Consider the following 19,250-nt stretch of genomic DNA (forward strand, 5'->3'; position numbering starts at 1 on the left):
GAGATAAAACTGAAACAAACAACAAACATTACCTCAACACTGTAATTGCTCATGGAAAACAGGCACAACTCCAAGCAAAGATCCTGTCATATGAGGTTACATTAAACTTTCATCGTCCTTAAAGCTAACATGCTTAATCCACAGAAACAGGGTTTGTAATAAGCCTAGTTCATTATAAACATTATAAAAGCTTTACCTACTTAGTGGTAGACCAGAAAAATGCTGAGAAGCTTGCCCAGGTTCTCAGAGTGGCTCAAAGAAGAACCACCTGCTGGAGACCACCTCTGTGCTTATAATAAACCTTAAGGATTTACGCCAAGATGAATTCTTAACTTCCACCATGAAATACTCAAAACAGTCATTTTCACTAGAAAAGAAACAAGCTGGTGAGTGCAGCAAAGTGAAAAGAAAATACCACCATTCAAGTAATTTCTGGCCTGAAAGACCAAGTAGCTGTTAGACTATTTCATTGCCTTGGAGTGCTTTGGCAGAAGTCTCTCACAAGACCTTTAGCCTTGTTATGAGATATCCTAATGCAGGGATCTTTCATATAACAAATGAAAACTTTTATGAAAATCAGGATGTAATGCAGTAAGAAAAACTCACAGGAGCAGGAATAAATGAGGGCAGGATTTACAATCTTAGAAAGAAAATCGGAATTAGTTACAACTTAAAAAAACAAGACTGGCAAATTTTTTTTTTTTTTTTTGGCTCACAGCTTTTCTCTCTGCACAAGAAGAGATATGCTGACTTTGCAGTCAAAAACCAGTTTTTATTGCTTTTTATTTCCATGTGCACTCTGGTGTGTGAAGAGCTGTAACAACTAAACTGGTTTAATTTTTGGCTAATGCACCATGCACTAAGCGAATTCTACCAATAAGCCATTTCAGAAATCACACCCTGGTACACTATAAATGTTTTCTGACTACTCATTTAATAGTTCTCAAGTACTTCAGTCTTAACCATTGATTCAGAGCCAAGCAGAAGAGGCACAAGTAAATTTCAAAATTCCTTGAAAATGCCCTTGCAAGGCATATGGCTAAAAGGGGAAAATACCATTCAACTTACAAGTACAAAGTTTGAAACTTTAGTACCAGAAAGAAGAATGCCATACTTAGTGAAGTCACTTATAAAATCAGGATGGATTGATTATGTGTACATATTTATACATGTACTGACTGAGTGCCCTGCAAAACAAAACATAGGGAAGTCAGGCTACAGAAAGTTTGCTGTACTTCAAAAACCGAATTTTTAGATTCTTACAAAAGTCTCATATCTGGTTGAAAAACTAAGGAATAAATCAATATAGTGAAATCAACTCCTAAAAATTTAAGAGTGAGAAGGATGATGTTTTATTATTATGTATTACTTACAAAGGTACAGGTGCTATAAGAAAATAGTTAGAAATATAAGTGTTAATCAAGTCTTAACTGAATTATTAATTAAAGCAATTTTACCAAAGAATTGCTGCAGTATAAATACAAGTCTATTCACTCCTTGAACATACTGCTCCCATAATAGGTTTTATTTATGGCATATAATTTCTCAGAAACTTTTTACAGAGATCAGGAAATTCATGAGCCAATCACCACGAGCAGAACATATGGATCAGAGTAACTCATTGTCAACATAACTCGGTGACATAAGTCATTTGCTGTGACTTCTGCAGAGAGATACTGAACTGCTAACCATAGAGTGATTTCAATTTGAAACCTTTATTGTCTATTCAATTTAAATAAATCCTTTTAAGGGGAAAAAATAGGTCATGCAGTCCTTTTGCTTGTTTCTACACTGACATTACAGGCTTGACTCAGTTGTCCATACTCAGGTGTGCCTGGCTACCTGAGAGGCCCTTGGGGAGGCCAAGGGATCATTAAAGGACAGTAAAAGCACAGGACCTTAGGAAGGTCTGCATCTGTCCTGAATAGAAAACAGGGTAACAGGCCATCTCAAAGGGCACTAGTTACCTATGTGGGGCAATCTGAACACAGCTTCTACACCAGACTGCACTCTATTGTTGGATGCCCAAACCCACACAGAGCACTTTCAGGTAAGCATGTGGGGTTGAGTGCCAAGCACCCACTACTGTCAGGGGACTCTAGAGAGCTACTAAATTCATTCTACAGTCAACACCTAAATCTTGTCACATGAGCAGCTCCCCTGATTCCTCTGACTCTACACACAAATCTTCCATTGATAGTCAAACATGACACTCAGCTCACCCTACAGACACCTGAACCCAGATACCCAATTAACAAGCCAAAGTCCACCCTAAAACTAGATGGGATGATTACCAATATAGGAACCACAGCTTGGCCCACGTAACTTGAGGCAAGTAGGCTCAACTAAGTATTTCTAGATCAATAATCATTGTAGCATCTTTCATCATCAATGTGAAGAGGCCAATGCTGCCTTCAGAGCCTGATTCAGTTAAACGCTTGATTTTGGATGAAACTTATCCAAGCTACCCATATCCTCCAAAGCGTACAGGAACACACTAAATTTCTCCTAATGATGGCTACAGCTAACTTATACAGCCATATGTTCATGCTGTCATTATCTTTATTCCTTCTTCTGTCATGTTCGTGTATTGTTCATTTTCTTCTTTCCTAGTGAGTTATAAACCTTAATATCCTCCCTTAATCACCTTCTTCAACTACACTTAATACAATCTTAATGAGACCCCAGATGGTAAGAAAGTAAGAAAAGTGCTGTCTGGTATTTATTTAAAATAAAAGTCAGAGCACACAGAGAACTCTGTAAGTTCACCAGCACTGATCAGCTGTCAGATGGATTCCAGTACCTGAGATTAACAAGAGGCCAACAAAACAGCACTACAATCAAGTTACAGCTCTTCTTGGTGGGTGCTGTACTTAGCAAAGTTCTGACACTGCACCAGATGTTGACAAATATGTCTTTAAAGATTTAGACCCCCATGATCATTCTGACTTTACAAAAAATGAAAACCACCTTTTTTCAAACCTCAACAGATATACCAACAGTGAAGTTAGCATCAATATTTCTTTGTCAGGAGAGCCTCTATTTTAAGCCCTGGATACACACTGACAAGTTAGAACAACAAGTTGTGCAGGAGAAAAGATGGATAAAAAAGGAGGCAAATACTTTAAAAACTGCATGATCAGAAACGAAAAAATTCAATCATTTGTCAGCATTTATGTAATGAAGGAAGACTTGCATACATATGAAGAAACTCCACATCTGCCATGTGTGAAGCCTGCTAAATTGTGAAAACCCCAAAGAGGAGTGAAACACCAGACCAAAAATGCCAACCTTCTAATAACGAAATTAACACAGTAAGATTACCTTGCTCCAATCTAAAGCATAGGGAACGTTTTGCAGCTTCTATCTCAGGAGTTGGATGATCCAGAACACGTCTGCACCACTGCAGAGGACTCAGTGATTTCTCTTGAGGAGTGTGAGTCTTGGTAGGCAAGACGTACAACCTTAACCAAAACACACAGAAGTATCAGCAAGATAGGCAATACTGCAAAGTTTGTTTTTGTACGCTCACTTTCCTATTATATCACTAATAATTTATAACACCCAAAGCCCTGCAAGAGGATATCAATAAAAAGAAAAATATCCTGAAGTAGAAGAGTTTACATCAGTTTTCTTTCTTCCCTCCTCAGAAAAATAGGTGATAAAATATCAACTCTACAGCTCCAGCATGTCCAAACAAAGTTCAAGTAGATTCCACATTAAAATCTCCTATCTAATCACTACCATTGTCTGAATTTCAGCACTGCCCAAAGTTCAAATGTATCAGGTGCTGTACAAACACCAAAAGTGCTCTTGCTTTTCCCTATATTTATATTTACTGGAGATTTATATAATTTCAGCATCTGATTTTATCTTCACACAGATGACCCAGATGTTGTTCAAGTCATATTTGTAATCATTAAAAACCATTTAATGAGAAACACTGAAAATCTATTTTCAATCTTCAACACCAGCAGAAAAGGAAGAAAAAAAAGCACACATGCAAAAAAAGGTAGTGTATGTGCATTATTCTGAGACAAGAGTTGGCAACTGATCAGTTGCACATTAGGAAACCAGGTTTCAAAGCAGATTTCATGGGACAATTCTTGAGGCTGAGATCTAGGTTGCTGCTGTCACCCTGGCAGATTAGCAGGCACAGCAGATGCAAACTCACCTGGGAGCGTGCTTATCTTCCAGGGAGCAAATTATTCTTGTCTGCTGGACAAGACTGACTCACAGCTCCCTGTCCCAGCCACCTCCGAGACATGAGGCTAGGGACACCCAGAGCCAGATTCTCAAGGCACCAGAAGAACACCCGGCACTCTTTAAAAGGATCTGGCCTGTACAAAGGGGGAGTGAAAGGCGAGACCAAAAACTAAACAGGACTTTGCCCCTCAAGGGGTCACTAACAGGCAGCAGCAGCCTTTCACCTTCACAGTTTTGGCTCAAGAGCTACCCAAGACCCAGCAGAGCACCCCTTCTCCAGCATCTGCTCCATGGAGTTCTTTGCCTTTGAAGTCAATCAGCACTGTCTATCCAGTTCACAAGGAACAAATATCCCCACTGCGATTGCTATCTCTCTCTCTTGGCAATCCCAGCAGAGATCAACTATTGAATTTCTCTGAGGAGAGGACTCATTTCCCCAGACTTCCTGCACTGCCTGACCACACGTTTAAAAAAAATGACAAAAACCAAAAAGCAAAGCAATGAAAAGCTTTCAGGTTTCCTGTTAACCTGCAGAAGTGCCTCAAAAGCTAAACATCTGACTGATGATCAGACCTTCCTGTAAAAAGCTGAACATTACAAAGTAGTCTGACAAGTTTGGTTGGTTTTGGGGTTTTTTGTAACTTCAGTCAAAAATAAAAAACAAAACAAGACAAAAAGCAAGCAAAACACAAAACACCAAAGGTACTTAAGGCCTAAAATTACTAATCAAGAACTAGGATAAGCACTGAAAGCTTTGGCTTTCCAGGAAGCAGTTTGCTTTAAAGACTGAGATTACAAAAAAGCCCCAAGCAACTGGCATCACATGCCTGACCTTTCATGGACAATGACAGATTTATCCTTGAACTAAAAACATTTAACAACTAAAACAACTCACTCCTAGCACAAAAGGTTTATTAATAAATCCCTGTCATTAAATTCTGCCTGTAGACACATACATATATGACATAAAGGTAAGTTCTGGCACCCAAATCTAGGATTGCTTCCAGGAAGGAAATCAAATTGGAAATTTCACTATGGCACATAATGCAACAATCACTGACAACCACCTTAAAATGTAAACAGGGAAAACATTTTGCTTAAAAAGACATTATAAAACAAATTTAATATTCCTTAATGCTTGGAAAGCTAGAAGTTAGAACCAATATAAAATTTGATTTAAGTCTGGACTGACAAGCCCAAACCAGCCCTGCACAGACTAACTACACACACATTGAAGCAACACTGACAAAAAATTCCACACAATTTGTACATGATTCTCAAAAGCCATTTTCAGAAACACGTTTTTGTGTACCATGAACAACCATCAGAAACATTTCTGACATTTAGATTAATTTTTGAACATTTTATCTCCGACCAAAATTCAGGATATTTGAACACAGCTTCCTTACACTACAATTTATTCTCATCTGACATTAACTTATAGCTTAATTCAAAAACTAACTTCATGAAAAGGAGAGCTACATAGAAGCTTAGACAGATACTCTAAAACTTATTTAAATAAAGGTGATCTATATATTGCTATTGACACTTGAAAACAAATTGAGGATCAATGACGTTCCACATGGTTACACAGACAAGACAGTATTCCATCACTGTCCCTGCGATATTCATCCACGGTGCTGAAACAGGTTTTGAGGCACTAGCTTTGCTGATCTACTTGTATCTCTACCTTGCCGTCTCCCCTTCTGTTTCTTTTTACGGGAGCATAACCATTCCAGGTTACACAGGTTAACAAGTCCAGGTCGATTTCATTTTTTGCTCTATCCATTTGCCATTCATTTCCAATTTATCCCATTTACTAGCACCCTGCCGTGCCTTTTGGAGCTACATGGGCGTGTAAGACACACAATTTAGATCAACGTCTAAAAGACAAAAGCCCTCCCAAATCCCTGAGGATGGGAGACAATTTGGTAGAGATTTTAGGATGAGGAGGCAGCGCTGCTCAGATCAAGGCTTTCCCAGAACGAAATTCCGCTGTTCTTAATTCCTTATGTAAACACGAGGCTGAAACTAGGCTGAGATCGGAACGATATTCCTCGGGGTGGAAAACGAGCTCTGCTCCCCACGGAGGGCGCGACGCCGCGGGCGAGCCCGGCGGTGAAGCCCCGACCTAAGCCGCGTCCCGTACACGGGCCCTTCCCTCGGAAGGGCGGCACGGTTTGCAGGGGGGATGGAGAGGAGGGGAGAAAAAAAAAAAAAAAAAAAAAAAAAAGAGCAGATTTCAGCGTAAGAGGGGAGAGCAAGTGGATTTGGGGGCTAATGCTAATCAGAGCCGGGAGACCGCTGCGGGAGGCCCGGCCGGCGAGCACACCCGGGCCGGGGAGGAGGGCAGGGCCGAGCCGCATATACCATGTATCCTCGTCCTCTCCGCAGCCGTCCTCCAGCTCCAGCACGGCCACCTCGTCCAGCACCGTGGCCGCCGCCCCCGTACCGCCGTCGCCTTCTTGCCCGCCGCCAGCGGCCGGCGGCCCAGGCGAAGGCTTGAAGTAGGCGAGGGGCTCCAGCGGGCACAGCAGGGTGGGCACCGGGCTGGGCACGCAGGGCGGGCCCGCGGCGGGGGGGCTGGCGGGGCGCAGCCCGCCCGGGGCCGGCGGCGGGGCCAGCAGCAGGTGCGGGCTGGGCGGGCCGGTGGCCACTGCGGTGGCGGCGGCGGCGCGGCTCCGGAGCTGCTCGTTCTGCTTCTCCAGCTTCCGCACCAGCTCCTGCAGCTTCTTCACCTCCAGCTCGGCGCTGACGGCAGAGCCGGCGCCGCTCCCCTTCACCTCCGCCATCATCGCCGGCTTCAGCAAGGCAGCCTCCATCCTGCCGGCCCGCTGCCGCCGCCGGCACCTGCTCCGCCGCGCCGCCGGAGGGCAGCGCCCGGCCCCCGGGGGAGGCGGGAGCGCCGGGGAGAGCCGCTCGCAGCGCCGGGGTCCGGCCCTGCGCCTCTGTGCCGCCCGGGCGACCCCGCTCCGCCGCTCCTGCGCCTCCCGTTAACGGCGGCGCGGGCGGGATCCCCTCCCACTCCGGCAGCCCGAGCGCCGCGCACACGCACTCGGCAGGAACAAAGAGCCGCCCGGCGCCCCCGCCATCCAGCCCCGGGGAAGGGGGGCACGGACCACCTCCGAGGGGAGCCCTGGCTGTTTAAAGAAAAGTGCCTTTCCCCCCCTGCACCCCACCGCGTCTCGCCCCGCCTCGCCCGCGGGCTGGATGCGGCCCAGGGCGCCGAACCTCTCGTGAGTCTGTAATTAGAGCCTGGTGGTGTCAGGGTTGTAATTATGCAGATTGAGAGTGTGAGGGGAATGGGAATCACAAATAAAGGCTTTGTTGGGCTTGAAAGGAGGTAATTCAGCCAAAAGCCGCCGTTTGTAGGTTTGAAACATGCTGATTCTGGGAGTTTTGGCGTAAAGCGAGGACAGTGACGAGTGTTTGAAGTTGCATTGGTGGTAAAGCAAAGACTGAACCGAGCATTGCTGAGAACTACGTAACTATATATTGGTTACGTATAGGAGAGCTCCTGAGGTGAAAGATGCCCTCGTATTGAAATGTCTTTCTTAACACAATCCAGATACATAGGTGGGCTTGTAGGTTGCAAATCTTTGAGAGAGAGATAAGTAATGTTCACTTACAGTAGTGGTTTTGCGTTGTCTTGCATTGCCCATCACTGTTAGAAGCCATTGCTTGTGTCCCTTGTGTCGCCTAGGAGGTGAGCAGAGATTCAGTGTTGCCCAAAGCAGCTCAGGCATCACACAATCCTCATTCAGTTCATTTCCTCTGGCTACAGCTTTAGGGGACAACCTTCTAAGTCACAGTCCTAAGTCTCCTACAGCTCTGATACGAAATCAGGAACCAATCTCATGAAGTCAGGGCAGGTTTAGATTAGATATTATAGAATAATTCTTCACCAAAAGTGTCATCAAGCATTAGAACAGAGTGCCCAGTGAAGTGGTTGAGTCACCATCCTGCAGGTATTTAAAAGATGTGTAGATGTGGCACATGGTTTAGCGAGGACTTGGCAGTGCTGGGTTAACAGACTCAGTGACCTTTGATGTCTTTGCCAGCCTAAATGATTCTGTGAGTCTAAGTGTTGTAAGTTGCTCAGCTACCCACTAAAAATAGCTATTGGTCAGTCACTATCCAGTTCTTGAACATCAGCTTTAGGCAGAGCAGTAGCACTGTCAGCCGCTGCTGCCTTCACCTCGCTTTGTTGCTGTCTCAGGTTTCTGGTGTGAGGAGGAACAGACATGGACTCTCTGTTCAGGGCATAAGTCAACTTTGAAATCATCCAACCTGTCACAATCCTGTCTCTTTTGTTTATAATCTGGAAACTTTCTTCTACATGTGCACAGGACAACACCACTATTGTTTGTCAGTCTTTTAAGCACTCTTGCAGTATAGATAACAACCAGTACTATAAGAATGACTAGAAAGGAAGCTAGAGTGGAGCACAAAGCATTGACTTCCAGATGATATAACTTCTATCAGAGTAAAGAGAGAGTAAATACAGCCCCCAGTGTACTACTATGCAAGCAGATAACATTTAACCCAGAACTTTGGTTGTGTCTTCTCTGTCCCTTTGGAAGAAAGAAGGGAGAAAATGTTGAGAGCGTAAAAACCATCTGGCTCCATTTCTGCCATGTTTTATTAGAATGAGTAACAGAATCCAATTTTCACTACTACAGATAGCTGTAATCTTTATTCCCACAAGGAAAAGGAGAATTGAGCTTCCACATGTTTAGTCCCAGGCAAAATGTGTATCTCTCAGTTTGTTATCACTAATAATAGTACTAACCTTAATTCTTAGAAGTGCATTGATAAGATTGCAAAATTATATAAAAAGATGAATTGGTAGCATATGTAATATTGAGTTTATTATACATCACTAGTTTACAATGAAAAAAAAAAAAGCCAAGAAGAAGTTTATTATAATATCAGTGCTGGAGGATGCAGTGCGGCAGTAGAGGTGCAGTTATATATCATAACATTTTTTTCACTGAAAGAGTAGTTAGGCATTGCAATAAGTTGCCCATGTGGGTGGTGGAACCACTGTCTCTGGAAGCATTCAAGAGGTGTCTGGATGTGGCATTTGGGGATATGGTTCAGGGGTGATTATACTGGTGCCAGGTTGATGGTTGGACTAGATGATCTTGAAGGTGTCTTCCAACTTTGATTATTCCCTGAAATACTCAAAAGAGATTCAAAAGGGAGGATTTTTTTTTTTTTTTTTTTTTTTTATTTTTTTTTTTTAACCAAGGATGCAAAGTCTTTTAGTCTTGAACCAAGGACCAGCAAAAAAACCCAATAAATGGGTATCTGAAATTTTCAGTTGTCAGAACAGGAACATGATGGTGTGGTCTGGCTATTGCATCACTAAAAATATCTTGATGCAGAAACCAGTTTGGAGCTGTTTGGAGATACATCAGGGGACACATTTGAAGACAGGGTAGAGCATGTAGCATCATAGTTCAGGATCTTAAGAGTCACTATGGGAATGCTTGTCCTCAATTATGAGTACAAACAGTTGACAATTTTCAAATGCCCTCTACTGTTTGTGCCACCTACACAAATGTTGCTTGCAGGCATTCATTTCAGAACTCAGTTGCCAAAGAGAAAAAGCTTAGGACTCAGTGTCATGCCCTAGCATGGGTACAAATACATCTTTTCCAGACAGATGCATCGATCAGAGACATCATATCACCAAGAAAATGGTCCAGAGCTTGGCTCCTCCTTGACTGGGACTTCTTAAGTGAGATACCCAGTAGCATGGGTAGAAAGCAGCTTGAAGTTGTGCATATTTCAGCTACCATGCTCACAGTCAGTGTGAGAGACTGTCTTTTTCAGGCATTTCCTGTACAAATGGATTTAGTAAAGGATAAAAATGCTTTTCACTGTGTTGTATTTGTTACTCTATTTTAAGTGTACTTGTAATTTCACTAACACATAATTCCACTAATAACATAGCTTCACACAGAGGTGCTGGCAGATAAAATGTATGTTGATAAATACACTGTCCCATGGTTTTCAGGTTGATCAGTTTGAATACTGCAAAGATGATTCGAACATCTTAGTCATTGAAATAGTTAACCTAATTGTTTGGGTTTTTAAACATAAATTACTCTCCTCCCAATATTGACATTACTAATAAATTGTTAATGAGTTCCATTCAGTATGCCAGCAATAGATGATGAGTTTGATAAACCCAGAACTTTATCAGCACTTTACAAACCACACTAAAGGCTTGATGGTTCTATTCTTTTTTTAAGGCATCGATAAAATTGTCTAACACCAATCCCAAACATCCTAATGTGCCCATGAAACCTGTTACTCCTGGACTTGAGAAATTATATGCCCTAAATCAGTAGAAATCTGCTATAGAATGCTACTTGCACAGTATCCTATGGTAGGAATTTCTGAATCAGTGTAGTTACTAATAGGCTGTCGATGCAGAGAACAAAGAAGCAGGAAGTCCGCAAATCCCATCTGCTCTTTTCTGGTAATAAGCTTGTTGCTTTATGCTGCAATAGCTGCAGGCTGGATCTGCCTTTCAGGCAAGCCAGTAAAGAATTAATTGCTGTAATCCGGTCTGGGCTATACAAAAAATGTGTGACAAAAAGGTCAGAGCATGGACAGCAAACTCCAAGTCGCGTGAGATTATTTTAAATTGCAGTTCCAGTCTGAAAAATTACTGTGAAAGTAGTTTTATAAAAATAGAGCCACTATCATGCCAGCAGAAGTCCATCCTATCCAGTATTCTGCCTTTAGCAAGGGCTGATAGTAGCTTTGTAAGGAAAATATCTCAGAAACAAGAAAAATATTGAGGGATATTTTCCCTCTTTCAAAAGTCATTGAATCAGGACATCTGGATCATTTAATTTTGATAGCAACCAATGTGCAATAATATTCCATTTGCTGAAACCCATTTTTAAGCCATTTAAACATTAGAGCTCTACAACCCCCTGTGGCAATTAGAGCTGCAATTTAATAATGTATTGTTAGGAAAACTACTTCTTATTATCTACTTTAAATCTGCTGCTTAGTAATTTGATTGGGTGCCCCTTAGTTCTGGTTTTCTGAGAAAGACAGAATGATTAATCATTCTCTATTCAGCTTCTCTTTGTCATTCATGACTGTATAAAATTTAGATACTTCTCTTCCCAGCTGACAAGCCCTAATTTATATAGCCTTATCCCCACAGAAGTCAGGCTAAGTCTCCCTTTGTTTCCTGTCTCACTCCATAATGAAAACGGAATTTTCTATCTCATTGTTTTTTTTCTGTTCTCACTTCTTGTTTTCTTATAAAGCCAAATGTTCTCAGTTAAAAAAATCAGCTTAACCAAAAGCATATTGCCTTCTCCAGAGACACTCATATATTCATGAGCATGCTCTGCTTTAAGCAATCTGTGCAGACTCTCCTCCAATATATCATACATATCCATAGCTTCTGTATGCTGTCATTTATTCCAATTTGTACAGATTGGCTTGATAAAAAAAATAAGACTAAATGAAATTTAGTTCCCCAGAGCAGTTTTCTTGGTTTTTTCAAGGCTGATGTCCTAGCTAATGCTTCCAATGTATTTGGCACCATGCCTGTTTTGAACGGTTGGGTAAATGTTTGTGAGAAGCTCAACAATGTCACACTTGAGCTTCCGTGGAGGTTTTACATGGATACTACCTAGACCTAGCAATTTGTTATTGTTAAATTTGTACATTTACTCTGCATTATTTGAGCAATTAAACACTTTATCCTAAAGTTACAGCATGGATTCCTCATTCTCAGTGTCTCTTTCAAACATTTTGACTTCCTAGCTGTTGCTAATTTCATGCTAATTGACTTTCTCTTTTTTTATACTGTTTCCTTCTCTGAACTACCATGGTTCCTCCAGGCTTTTTCCTTATTTAATTAATATTAAATTGAAGTACATTGTAATCACCATTAGAATGGATTTACTATAAGAACAAATACAAAATTTCATCATTTCAGTGAGCTCAAATTGCTCCAGTGCTTATGGCATCCAAAGATACTGTCTGTGAATTAAACTTTGGGTCTGCTAGTTTGTAGATCCATCTAGACGGAATTATCCATGACAGCTCTTGTTCAAGGGGTTGTTTTTTGATTGTTATCAAATCACTCCGAATTTCAAATGCTTTAGACCCTCCTCCCTCCCATCCCTTCTGTATATTATAAACTGAAAGCATCAGGCTGAATCTTGCAAATCAGGACGGGTTTCTTTCTAATGATCTTCACCGATAACAAAGACTAATTAGACTTTCAAAGAAGTTTGAATATTTACATTGTCTCCAGTATACAAGTATATTGGAAAGTATAATTTGTTTTACCGCTGATGAATAAGAAAGAGAAGGTTGAGGGGGAGATGTTGTGTTCAAGGTTGTTAATAAATGAGCTGATAATCTAAAAGTAAAGCTTTTGAAACACTGTTTGAGTGTGAAGATCATAATGACAGAAATACAGCTTCTCTTCAGGAGGCTAAAAATTCATGACACACCTTTTGCCAGGACTCCAGATTTCAGCTTGGTTTATCTTCAGGGAACAGTGGCAGTTGATTCAGGAAAAATGCCTTATTTCCTGATAACATGATCATATGGAATCATCTAATCCTGGTTATGATTTTTTTTCTTTTTATTAATCTTCTGTCATCTTTACTTTTTGTCTATTTGCATATAGTTGGGGAAAGAGATTAAAGAAATTCATCAACTTTGCAAAAAAGCGAAAAAAATTACTATCCATGTTAGCAAGTCCATCATGTAGATACATAAGTGATTTTTACAGTGTGCAAAATGTTAGTAAGTATAGGCCAACAGACTCAAGACTTTATGATGCTGCAAAGTGGTTTAGAAGTTATCATCTTAAAAAAATAAACAGCAATGTGCTTAGCATTGGTTATGTGATGTATGTGGGAAAAAAATTAAATAATACAAAAAACCTTCAGTCCAGCAGCAATTGTGTTTGAGAAGGCATATCTGAGTGGCACCATGTCAAAAGAGTATGGAAAATTTGCAGTTGCTTGAAAGGCTTTTCTTGTGTCAAAATGGGTGTGTTAGCTTTTCAGATAGGGAGGGAATGGTTGAAAAAAATAAGTACGTGAACTTTCATCCAAATTCAGTTTGGTCAAGCAAGAATCTTTGCTGACTATCCTGAAAAGCCCATGTAATTTATTTTTATCATTTATTTTTTACTGTCAGATGGGATAGGAAAAAAAAGCCTGTGAAAATAGTGTGTAAAAGCTTGCATGTAAAAACTTGTCCTTGCATTGTCTGTAACCCACTGAATCACAAAAGATACAATAAAATGACAAAGATACCAAGAGGGTAAATTAGGTACAGTTAGAAAACTTACATCCAAACTTTTTTTTTTTCTGGACGCTGTTCCATAAACGGTATAATTTTCAGAGTACTTGAGATCTTTGCTGCAACATCACTAGACTGGCATAAAACCCCTTGCCCTTCCTCCTGCCATGCCAGAACTCCTGGGTCTGGGTAGTGATGGATCTATCACAGGTGGTGATGGATCTATCAGTCTTACTCCCTCTGGGTCCCTTTTGTCCATCGTGGAGATGTGCAATCAGTGCTGGACACAGTTCCAGGGCTGGGGGGGAGCTGGTCTAAAATCAGCCCTTTCTGGGACAATCTGGAAATAGAAGAAATGCAGTACAGCAAAAGTATTCCATGAGCAAGTTCACTAGATTGATGAAGGGTGTATGAATTGTGTTATTACTAAAGGAGTGTATTCTTACTACCTAGATCTTTTCCTTGTGTTTGCTCCAATTTCATTATGAGAAGCAAAGTCCCTGCTATCTTCACTCCCTGTTTCATTTCTGTTTCTACTGAGGAGATTCTGATCCTGAATTAGAAGGCAGGGGAGTTTTTAAATAGTCCTGGTGATCTCCAAATTAAAACCCAGAAACCACAGTTCTCAAATCATGTGCCCTCCTCTGACTGGGTATCTGGGATGTCTCTCACTAGAGTCGAAGAGGCAGAAAAAAAACATTGCTGCTTCCTGGCTTTCATCCTTCAGCTTTCCACAGATGTCAGTCATGTCAGAACTGCTATGTTTGCTCCCAGACAGAATTTTACTGTGAGAAAACTAGTGTTTTGTTCAAAAGGCTTTTCTGTTACTTTCATATATGTCACTTGGGCAAATGGATAAAGTCAATGTTCAAATGCATTCTCAATTGTCAAAACAGGTAAAAACAGTGTTCAAACGCATTATCAGTCACATATTTCTGTAGATTTCCCAAATATTGTTTAACTATTTGGCTATTTGAAATTACAGTGCTACAAATATGGTTAGCTGATTCTCATTCTTAATTACAAGATTTGAACTACATACAGGGATAATATAATTCAAAGTTCCGTAGGTGGAGACTCCCTGGAGAAACCAGAAGATATGAAGACAGACCAATCTTTACTGCAATATTCTTCTTACAGTCAAGGTTTACTATTAATTTCAATGGCAGCATTATTTACAACAATAGTACTATTAAAATTCTTTAATTTACTTATTTGCATAATGCTTTAATCTTTTTCATAATGTTTTCTCTCTTTTCTGCTTCTTTTAGTATTTAAACATTTGCAAAAATGGCTTGGATGCCAGAAGTTTGTCCTTTCTTTCCAGAATTGATTGTGTCTTCTTTTTTTCCTGAGTAAGTAGTTTTAAAATGTTGGCTGCCAATTGTTTTGACCACAATAGCTGTCTAAGCTCCCTAAACAGACGTCTGATGACTGCACAGCAATGTCAAGACTCAGACAAGTGCTTTTGGCATGATTATATTCAGATATTGATTCTTAACAGGACCAAACCAGTCACTTTTAAGTCCTGGCACAGCCTACAATGCTGTAGCTGTCAATTTATACCTGACACAGTTATAAAAACCCCATGAAAAAATACTCAGTTTCCAAGCAGTTTTCTTGGAAAGGGAGGTAAACTCTGAATTTTTCTTGGGTCATTCATACAGGTGCAGCAGTACCACCCAGAGGCCACTGCTGTGCTGGATACTGCACAAACTGGAGAGAGTTCCTGCCCAAAAGGGCTCAGAGGCTGGAAAGGCAAAGAAAATACTAAGGCTTAGAAGAGATTATCATATAAAGATGTATTTGTAATAGTCTTCAGATGAAACTCCCCAAAATTTCATTCTCTCACTGTCCTACTCAAGCCAAATCTGAATGTAGACAGTCCCTCTAATCTTTGACACTGCTTTTCATTCTTAATTAGACCACTTGGATGAGATGATGAAATTCCAGGATTTGGTCTTTGCTACCAAGACAATGTATTTTTTGTTCAGGAGTCATTCCTGAGTTATCAATAAGCATATAATGAATAAGCAGTGTGGCTATCCAGTGGAACATGGGCCATAAGGATCCAGCCTGTTCTGGGCAGGGAATGTTGCAAAAAGACTACCAGGAACATCTTGTTTATTCCACACACCCGCATCTGTTACACAACCTGCTTAGGTATGTTGGGGGAGACATTGAACCTGGCACTCCCATTTTCTGGGCCCTGTTCCTCTGTTCAGAGAACATCATCTCCATGGTTTTAAAAGGTGGTAGTTATTGAGGTGTTCAAGAAGGTCTCATTTTAGCAGATTGTGCCAAACATATTTGAGAATATGTGCAGATTCTTCTCTCTGAAATGCAAGGAATGTTTGTAAGTCCTAGTTTTGCTGATGATATTAGAGTTGAGTTGCTCAGACCAGGCAAAGCACAAAACAGAAGAGGAGGCCTTTGAAGTCAAAGAAGGACCTTATCAGTTTAAGAACTCAGTTTTTCTGCATCAGTTAAGCAGCTAAACAGAGCTATTTTTGTCAACAATTTCAGACATCGGCACATCAAACCTACCTATGTATTTACTCTCTTTATCCTTTGTCTTTATGGAATGATGGATGTCTCTGCTGCTGTGAAGAAAAAAGAGGTGTTGTGCAGCAGAAGGAAGAAAAAGAGGCATTTCTCCCTTGTACTCTGGCATCAACTAGTCTGAAAGCTGAAATCACCTCCTGATGTAATAGAGTAGCTACAATGAGCAATGTTCACGTATGATCAGAGAGCAAAACCAACCAAGAAAGTGGGTACTTTTCATTCTAAGCAATGAGATTATATTAAAACATCAAGTATCAAGGAAGGCAAGCAGAGTAGCAGAGTTCTGACCTCATCATTGCGAGTAAATAAACTGAACACCTGGAGCTATCCCAACACTATACACATCCCTATATGAGGAAGCAAGGAATAGAGGTGACCTACAGAATAAATGCGAGATCCATTTGATGTTCTTTACAAGCCTAGTTAAGGAGACTCTGTGAAGTAACAGAGAGTATGTCTTGCCAGACTGACACTGATCTTTATTTCAAGAGGAAGAGGATGAGGGGACGGTGTTGCAGATGTTTATCACTCTGTGTCAAGCACTGATAGGAAGGGATGCTATGCCTGAGTTTTCTGTGGGAACCTACACAGGATACAGCAGAATATATTAACACAGCAAAGATGTTCTTATGACATTCCTTGTTCTTGTAAGTATCAGTAGTTTTGAAGCAATCTACATATTTAAATGCATCAATATGCATTTTATGCATTATTTCACTCCTTTCCTCTGATTGCTTGATTCCCCTCCCCATAGAGCAATGCACCAGCATTGTAAAATAAAGTATCCATTACACACAGAAAAAATGGGCCTGATGAATCACAACCCCCCACATAATTTAGTACATCATCTCTCAATAAAGCTTTTCAGTCTAATTTAATGCATTATTGAAGATAACACGTTCATTAAAACAGCTGCCAGCAAACTCTTCATTTGGATTGTTTCATGGAAGGATTAGTCAAAGGGAAATGAAACACCACAGGCTAATGATATGCAAAAGGGACAAAAAACATTTAAGTTTTGATACATTGGTATTGAGATGTTAATATGATTTCTCTTAATGAGTACTGCTCTGCCAGATATGGTAAATCACAAACGTGGTGTTTCTTCTTAGCCAACTTATAACATACAATAAAAAATAACAAAAAAAACCACATGGCAAAATTACCAGGACTGTTCAGTGAGGATGACTTAATGAGCACAGAATTATTATTTATTGTTTCTTATTGCTACTTCTCTGTCAGTAAGCATGGTCTCTGGGGGAGTGAACTGAAATCTCTCATCCCCCTCAAACACTAGGAAGTCCTAGATTCTAATGTGCTGACTCAAATGAATGTCTAATATCTTCCATTGTAACTGGGCTTTAGCAGTAAGTGTTGGTCTCTCAACAGGACCAAATTTGTGACATTAAAATTTTGCCAGTACTTTTTTAACTCCATTGTGCAAATCATTGTTTACTGGTAAAGCACAGAGTTTTAACAATTATAGTTTAACTAGGACATGTCATCAGCAAGAGACACACACCAGAAAAAAATATCAATAACTAAAGATTTATTAGAGTTACTGACATTAATTCATAAGATATTAATAACATTAACAAAACAAAGTATCTGCTGTCTCATGTCTCCATTGCATAATCAGTCTGAACATCCTTTACGCCAGACAACATCCTTACTCAGCTGCAGGCCGAGTGGTTTAAATTACACAGACATCCATACATCCTGCCTCCCCTACGAAATGTGCAGTCAAGGAGAGAGAGTTTGACTGGGACAGCCACTCACCAGTCTATTATTAACCTATGGCTTTAATACTTAGCATGCTTTTAAGCTCTCGCCTAGGTCCAGCAGCCTTCAAACACTAACTTTGTCTTTGTCATGTCCAGGAAGTCCATTTAAACTGAGATGTAAGGTAGAAAAATCAGTTCTGAATAAACCATAATCTAAAGCATCTCATGACAGTAGTCAATACCTTTTTCTGTCCAGTAAGCTACTGAACTATTGATTATTTTAGGCAACATATTATAACAAAGCATTAATTCTTCTTTCAGTTTCAATACTTATATTCTCTCCAAAAGGAAAAAAAAAAGGTTTCACTGTAGTCTCAAAGGAAGGAGTGCAACTGACACGGTGTAGATGTCTAGAAATCTAGAGCTGTTCATTCCAGGTTTCTTTGCAAACCATGGAAGTAAATATGTACATTGGTTAATGTCACAGTAAAATAGATGTTTGCAATCTGACCAACTGAATTGCTTTCTACAAATATCTGCTTCTCTATATAAAGTAGAATAGATCAAGTAACTCAGAAACAGAAATCTACACTGTAGATGTATAAATTTAGGCAAGATTAATCCATCCAAAGTGTTTCAATAGTCAGTTTAATAAAACTAGGAAAGATAAATACAACAACATACTGTCATGCAACGTAGGTATTTCATTATTTCATGGCAACTATTAAGTATGCACTTCTTAAAAAATGGTAATTAAATAGTTACCAGAATTGCAAGTGGGGTAGTTCTTAAACTACTAAATGGAGTGGGGTAGTTCTTAAAACCCTCTAGCAATTTTTGTCCAGATTCCTTTTGCAGTAGTAGAGATGCATTTTCCAAAAATCATTTGTTCTGTCTCAAACTTATAATTTAAGTTATTTGGGAAGAACCTTTTTCTGGAGTTTGATGTCTCCCCTTGAACTGAAGGTGCAATATGAACCCACTTCCCTCTACATGAAAAACAGTAGTTTAAACTGAGTAACTGACTTCTCAATGGCTAATCTTGATGAGGAGATTACCATTCATGCTGTATTAAGCAAACAGGTCTTTATATTAGAGGAAAAGAGAATACAGCCCCTTCAAAACAAATATGTAGGAATGTCCTGGCATTCAGAAAATTTCAATAAATTATCATTGATTTTACATAAAATTTAGTGGTTTCACAGATCTGATAAATACATTGACCAATATCTTGTTTTGATTCCTGCAATGTGTGTATGAAAATGCAGCTAAATTCTCATTAAAATAATTCTTTTAAGAACCATGCAGTAGGACTTCATTCAGAGAATTCCCAGCAGTAAAAATGAATAATTTCCCAGTGTTTTGAATTAACAGGCCAATACAGTTAACTAAACAATAGTATTTTCTTCATCATATGTTCTGTATGTCAAAATTAGTAGATCCATTTTT

General features: G+C 40.0%; 2 protein-coding genes across 4 annotated transcripts in view; both read right to left on the bottom strand.

The window, feature by feature from the left end:
- The window catches only part of SLAIN1 (SLAIN motif family member 1), a 45,461-nt gene extending 38,300 nt beyond the window's left edge, over positions 1-7,161 (bottom strand). For 2 of the 3 annotated variants that reach the window (XM_053971743.1, XM_053971744.1), the window contains exons 1-2: positions 6,577-7,127; positions 3,325-3,464 (exon numbers count right to left, since the gene is read on the bottom strand). In XM_053971743.1, the coding sequence (XP_053827718.1) occupies positions 3,325-3,464; positions 6,577-7,028 (592 nt within the window). In that variant the 5' untranslated portion in view covers positions 7,029-7,127. Of the gene's footprint in view, positions 1-3,324; positions 3,465-6,576 lie in introns of all 3 variants that reach the window. The other variant, XM_053971745.1, reaches the window with a different exon arrangement.
- A 10,448-nt stretch (positions 7,162-17,609) lies between these two features.
- The window catches only part of SCEL (sciellin), a 68,619-nt gene continuing 66,978 nt past the window's right edge, over positions 17,610-19,250 (bottom strand). The window contains exon 20 of the mRNA XM_053971556.1: positions 17,610-19,250. Within this exon, the coding sequence (XP_053827531.1) occupies positions 19,234-19,250 (17 nt within the window). The 3' untranslated portion in view covers positions 17,610-19,233.

Source organism: Vidua macroura, chromosome 2, assembly GCF_024509145.1.
Source record: "Vidua macroura isolate BioBank_ID:100142 chromosome 2, ASM2450914v1, whole genome shotgun sequence".
Taxonomy (NCBI): domain Eukaryota; kingdom Metazoa; phylum Chordata; class Aves; order Passeriformes; family Viduidae; genus Vidua; species Vidua macroura.